This window comes from Oncorhynchus gorbuscha, linkage group LG24, assembly GCF_021184085.1.
Source record: "Oncorhynchus gorbuscha isolate QuinsamMale2020 ecotype Even-year linkage group LG24, OgorEven_v1.0, whole genome shotgun sequence".
NCBI lineage: Eukaryota > Metazoa > Chordata > Actinopteri > Salmoniformes > Salmonidae > Oncorhynchus > Oncorhynchus gorbuscha.
The window spans coordinates 43,537,995-43,544,138 of record NC_060196.1 but is presented as its reverse complement, the minus strand read 5'-3'; the positions used below and the strand labels follow the sequence as shown (position 1 = coordinate 43,544,138).

Sequence of the window (6,144 nt, the reverse complement as noted above, 5' to 3'; positions counted from 1 at the left end):
TGAATGTCCTTGAGTGGCCTAGCCAGAGCCTGGACTTGAACATGATTGAACATCAGTGTAATCACTGACAAAGGTGCTTCAACAAAGTACTGAGTAAAAAGACTGAAAACTTAAAATGAATTGTTAATTAATATAACCACCGCTTTGCCCATGGAATAAGTATATTTCACAAGCCCACCTCCCCAACCACACAATCCTTTTTCCACACAACTTCATTTAAAATTGTTAAATGACTTTCCTGTAAACAATATATATTATATTCCTTCTCTTTCAGCCAGGTAAATACTGATACTCTTTTCTTATTGTCTGCTAAGCCATTACAATTATAACTGGCTATACTTATTTGACCATTTTTACCACAAGTTTCATCTCTATTTATCATAATATATGTTTGTAAACCTCTCTCCCTCCCTCCCTCTCCAGCTGTATCCCGTTTGCAGGAGATCTGTAGAGAGCAGAACCAGACTGAACTCCTCACCATGGTCACCAGCAAACCTGAACCAATAGTGGTCAAGCAGGAGATTGTGGAGTGCCAGGTGGTCTCCCATCAGGCCTTGGGGCAATTCCTACTGCCACAGAGATGTAGGAGAAACACGGGTGAATTGAATACTATATTACTGTTAAGCAACAGAAAATGATGATAATACTGTAATTATAAACTTATAAACTTCAAGCCCTGAATGTTGATTGGTTGACAGCCTTGGTATATCATATCATAGCAAATATTTGTACTGTTGTAATTATGTTGGTAACCAGTTTATAAAGCAATACGGCACTTTGGGGGTTTGTGGTATATGGCCAATATTCCACAGCTAAGGGCTGAATCCAGGCACTCTGTGTGGCGTCGTGCATAAGAACAGCCCTTAGCCGTGGTATATTGGCCATATCCCACACTTTGGGCCTTATTAAATATATCTCTCACTCTATTCAATTAAATATAGATCTCTCTCTTTCTCCCTCCCTCCTTCTCTGTCTCTCAGGAAAACGTTGTTCTAACGTTGAGGGGTCAGAGGTGAGGGGTCAGCAGCAGGTGAAGAAGAGAAAGGTGTCTAGCCCCCCTGAGGGTCACACTGCACCTGTCATCTGTCTATCATCTCCTGAAGTCACCAAGTCTTCTGAAACACACACTGTTAACCAGACACACACCATCACACCCTTACCCACAGCATCCAACACTAAGCAGAAACTCACATACACACACTCTGACTCTCAAACTAAACTTAAACCTTCACGCACACACCCCAAACCCAGTTCAACAGCCCCAGAATATACTAGACCCAAACTCATTCCCCATTCTGCCACCAAGCCCTCCGGTATCCCTGCCGACAGCCTGACTCTTGCCAAAGAGTCCTCTAGCAAGAAACCCACTCTCACACTGTGCAAACCCACACACACACTATCCAATAGCCAGAAGCTCACTGACAAACATTCGGACAAAATTGAGTCTCAGAAACATACTGAAAAGGCTAAACCTACTCGCACACACAGTGAACGCACACACAGAAATCGCACACACACTCGCAAACACAGTGACCTCACACACACTGACAAAGCCAAAGACGGACACAGTGACAGGACCAAACGCACACACAGTGACCGCAAACACACTAAGAGACATTCTGACCATTCACGCTCTCACACCCGCTCTAAGAGACATAATCGTAGCTCCAGCCGTTCCTCCAAAGCCTCCCCCAGAGCTAGTCCCTCTGAGCCCCCCCTGCTCTCCCCCTACTCCCCCGCTGCATTCTCCCCCACCAGAGCCACTTCTGCGGCGAGCCTAAGCCAGGTCAAACCCAGCCAACCTTCCTGCCTAGTCAACAAACAACTACCCAAACAGTCCAGCCAACCAACCAAGAGACCTCCCGACCCAACCTCAGCAGTCAGACCTCTCCAGACCCAGGCCAACCCTCCCAACAACACCTCTTACCCCCACCTGCACCCAGAAAGAACCGGACCCAGGACGCCCCCACTCGGACCCATGACCCCCCACCCGGACCCATGACCCCCCAACCCCCGGCAATCCCTCCCTGCCTCACTCCTCCACCTCCACCCCAGCCAGATCCCGTCTACTCCTCTGGGGTTAAGAAGAAGACTTCCATCGTAGACTGTGATCAATTTGTGGAATACTTTGTCTCTTTGTTGCGCTCCCCCCACTTTCCTCCTGCCCCAACCACCCCAGAGAGTGCAGAGAGCGCTGAGGCTCATACCAGGGCAACAGGCCCTAACCCTGGAGGGGAGAAGATGAGGGCTGACTCGAAAGGTCATGCCATCGCCATAGTGGCGGCATTACCCAACCCGCTAAAAAGGAAGCTATCCCTACAGGAACCCGAGGACAGAGACCCCTGGAACTACGAGAGCCGACAGTTCACTCCCAACTCCAAACCTAACCACAACTTCAAACCTAACCCAAACTTCCAGAACCCTGACTCCAAACCTAACCACAACTTCCAGAACCCTAACTCCAAACCTAACCACAACTTCCAGAACCCTAACTCCAAACCTAACCCCAACTTCCAAAACCCTAACCCCAACTTCCAGAACCCTAACTCCAACTTCCAGAACCCTAACTCCAACTCTAACCCCAACTTCCAGAGTTATACCCCCACTACCAATGCCACACTAGCCCAGGGGGTTTACACTGGAGGGGTTACAGTTTCTTCTAGCCCTAACCCCACTGACCCACAGCCCCCAGAGATTCTACCTGGTTACACCTACCCTGGTTACACCTACGCTGGTTACACCTACCCTGGTTACACCTACCCTGGTTCAGGTTACGCTGGAGTTGTCAGTGTTAGTCAGTTCACTTCCAACTCCGCCATTAACCCTATCCCCAGCCCCAGTAACACACAGTCACAGCCACAGGCAAGGTGGTCTGGGGGCAACTGGGGAACAGGCTACCCAGGGGCAGGCTACCCAGGGGCAGGCTATGTTACAACAGGTCTAGCTGGTACTTCCTACCCTGGAGCTGTCTCTTCTGGAAGTAGACCTGGCTTCCCTGGAGTTCTGCTCTACCCAGAGATGGGCTACTCAGACATGGACTGCCGTGGACAGGCTTACCCTAGGTCTGGGATTGGACTCGGCTCTACTGGGACTGTTATGTCCCCAGGAAGCCTCTACTCTACCACTCCATCTCCAGCCAACCCCAGCTATTTGGCCTTGACCCAGCCATCACTTGACCCAGCCAGCTACTCCGCCTGGACTGCTACTGACACCAGGGTTGCCATTGAAACCAGCACAGCAGGTACTACTATTGGTGGTTGGTACCCATGGGCCAACTTCTTCCTCAGACCCCTATTATGTTCTCCCTCAGCCAGCACGGAAGTGGGCACGCTACTGCAGCAATGTCATCAAGACCAAAAACAACCTGCCTGCTAAAGCTACGGCTAATGCTACGGCTAATACTACTGCTAATGCTACCTCTCCTCATACGGCTACCTCATCTCCTTCGGCTAGCACTGTCACTGCAGCTACCACTTTTCTCCCTTCTGCTTCTCTTAGCGTGATGGCTAACAGCTAGCACCTCTGCTACAGATGTAGCTAAAGCTGCTTCACCTACTACTGATATCAATGTTATGGCTACTAGGCTACTATTGCTATGCTAAGCGATGCTATGGCGATGCCTGCCCCTCCCAGCATGGAGGAAGGGTCCTGCCCTCTGTGGCCATATTAAGACAGAGACTGTCCCAGTGTTGTAGTGCTGGGTGATGAGTGCTCCGTCTCTATTGCTTTACAATATCTTTGCTGTAACACTGTAATGCACTTGTCTTTTTCTACTAACACTGACCTTGCTGATAACTACTTTGTTGAGGGAAAATGTACTTGCTACAATTGCGATATGTTGTCTCACCTAGCTATCTTAAGATTAATTCACCAATGTAAGCCACTCTGGATAAGAGCCTTCACTAAATTACTAAAATGTGATTGTGTATTTGCTGTACTGTATAACTAAACTCAGCGAAAAAAAGAAACATCCTCTCACTGTCAACTTCGTTTATTTTCAGCAAACTTAAATAAATATTTGTATGAACATAAGATACAACAACTGAGACATAAACTGAACAAGTTCCACAGACACGTGACTAACATAAATGGAATAATGTGTCCCTGAACAAAGGGGAGGGGGGTCAAAATCAAAAGTAACAGTCAGTATCTGTATCTATCCTGCTGTGAGAACCCCACTCTTACAAGAAAGGTACCTGCAAGTTCCCGGACATTTCTGGGGGGGGGGGGGGGGGGGGGGGGGGGGGGGGGGCGCCCTCACTCTGATCCGACCCACCACCTCCAAATCGATCCCGCTCCAGAGTACAGGCCTCGGTGTAACACTCATTCCTTCCTTCCTCCTTAGGCGTCTCACAGTATGGATATTGCAATTTATTTCCCTGGCCACATCTGCAGTCCTCAATCCTCCTTGCAGCATGCCTAAGGCACGTTCATGCAGATGAGCAGGGACCCTGGGAATTTTTCTTTTGGTGTTTTTCAGAGTCAGTAGAAAGGCCTCTTTAGTGTCCTAAGTTTCCATAAATGTGACCTTAATTGCCTACCGTCTGTAAGCCGAAAGTGTCTTAACGACCTTTCCACGGGTGCATGTTCATTAATTGTTTATGGTTCATTGAACAAGCATAGGAAACAGTGTTTAAACCCTTTACAATGGATTTGGATTATGAATTATCTTTGAAAGACAGGGTCCTGAAAAATATGTTATTTTTTTGTTGTTGCTGAGTTTACCTGTAAATTATCTTGTATGTGTGTGTCTGTTTCTACAGAGTATCTGCCACGCCCTCAGTGAGGACCCCGCTGGCCTGGATTTCCTTAACGTGAGTTAGAGCTCTGCTACCCGAGCCCGGCAGGCCCCAACATTATACATTGGGTTAAGGCCGGGCACGGCCCGTTTTTTCATCAGGGTACAGGCAGGACTCGAGTATCACTAAATTGATCACTAACATTTTGAAGCTGAGCCATTTGCTCCTGTTCTGCTGCCAGTACAGTGATATCTGACTAAGATCATAACATTGTTTCAAAGTGTTTAAGAAATTAGGGAACTGACCAGAGTGTGTGTGCATGTGTTCCAGGTGAAGAACTGACTGCTGGACAATCGCTGGACATGGAGGAGACGTATACACACACAGATTGATAAAGTAAAATTTTGTTTCCGAATGTCAGTTTTAAAATGAACATTCTTGGTTTTCCTCTATTTTGTATTACTTAAAGGTAACCCTCTTGCCAGAGCTTGATCTGTCGCTGGTGGCTCAGCAGAAGTAGTTACATCCCTGTGGGAGGGGCCTAATCTTGTCAGAATAAACTCCCATCCAATCACTTGAAAGCTGTTTAATTTCAATGACTACTGATTGTGGCATAAGAGGAGCAAACAATATTTTTTTATGTTTACTACTATTTTTTTTACATTTACTTTTTTAAAGATACAAGACAGTATATTTTAATTGCAAACCAAGCGAATGTTATACTCAAGCAATGTTCACCATTTAAATAAGGCATAAAAGATTCAGTTGATGTTGTTTTCTTGAATGTGGATTATTATGTTTAATATGAATATTATTTTTGCATCTTATACGTTGGTAGTCCTTTACTCTCGTACCCGTATACAGATTTGGGGCACTAATAAGCTCCTAAATTGGAACGTAGTGGCTTTTCAGTAACATGCTATACATGACGTCAGAGTTCTGGCTGTGTGCCTCACAGCGCTGTATGGGTTTTGACTGACAGCCGTTCTGAACTTGAGCACCGTGCGCAACAAGAAGTTGCCCCCCGTCCCTCCTGGTAACTGGCCAGCTTTTGAAATGTTTTTGTTGTCTGAGTGAGAAAAATGCTATAAATTGAGATGACTTGTATTTTGAAATATGAGAATTTGAGTATTATAATAAATACCGCTTTGATGTCATACAAGCCAAACACCTGTGTGTCCAAATGTGCACTTCACATTTCCAAACCATAAAACTCATGTTTACTACAGTATCAACGTTTAGCACCACCATGTTTGATGTAGTTACAAGATGACATGGCATCATACCCTGGGTTGTTCTGAACAGAAATAGCCTGTTTGTTTATTGTGACGGAAACTAGAGGCTCCACACGCACCGAATGCTCTCATGACTCCTTTCTATGCGCCCCAACATGACCATCTGTTTC

At 46.5% G+C, this 6,144-nt stretch overlaps 1 protein-coding gene across 1 annotated transcript in view; it reads left to right on the top strand.

Annotated features, from left to right (window-relative positions):
* Positions 1 to 2,153, top strand: part of LOC124012246 — a 93,805-nt gene extending 91,652 nt beyond the window's left edge. The window contains exons 55-56 of the mRNA XM_046325720.1: positions 424 to 597; positions 981 to 2,153. Of these exons, the coding sequence (XP_046181676.1) occupies positions 424 to 597; positions 981 to 2,002 (1,196 nt within the window). The 3' untranslated portion in view covers positions 2,003 to 2,153. The remainder of the gene's footprint in view (positions 1 to 423; positions 598 to 980) is intronic.
* Positions 2,154 to 6,144: the final 3,991 nt, after the last annotated feature.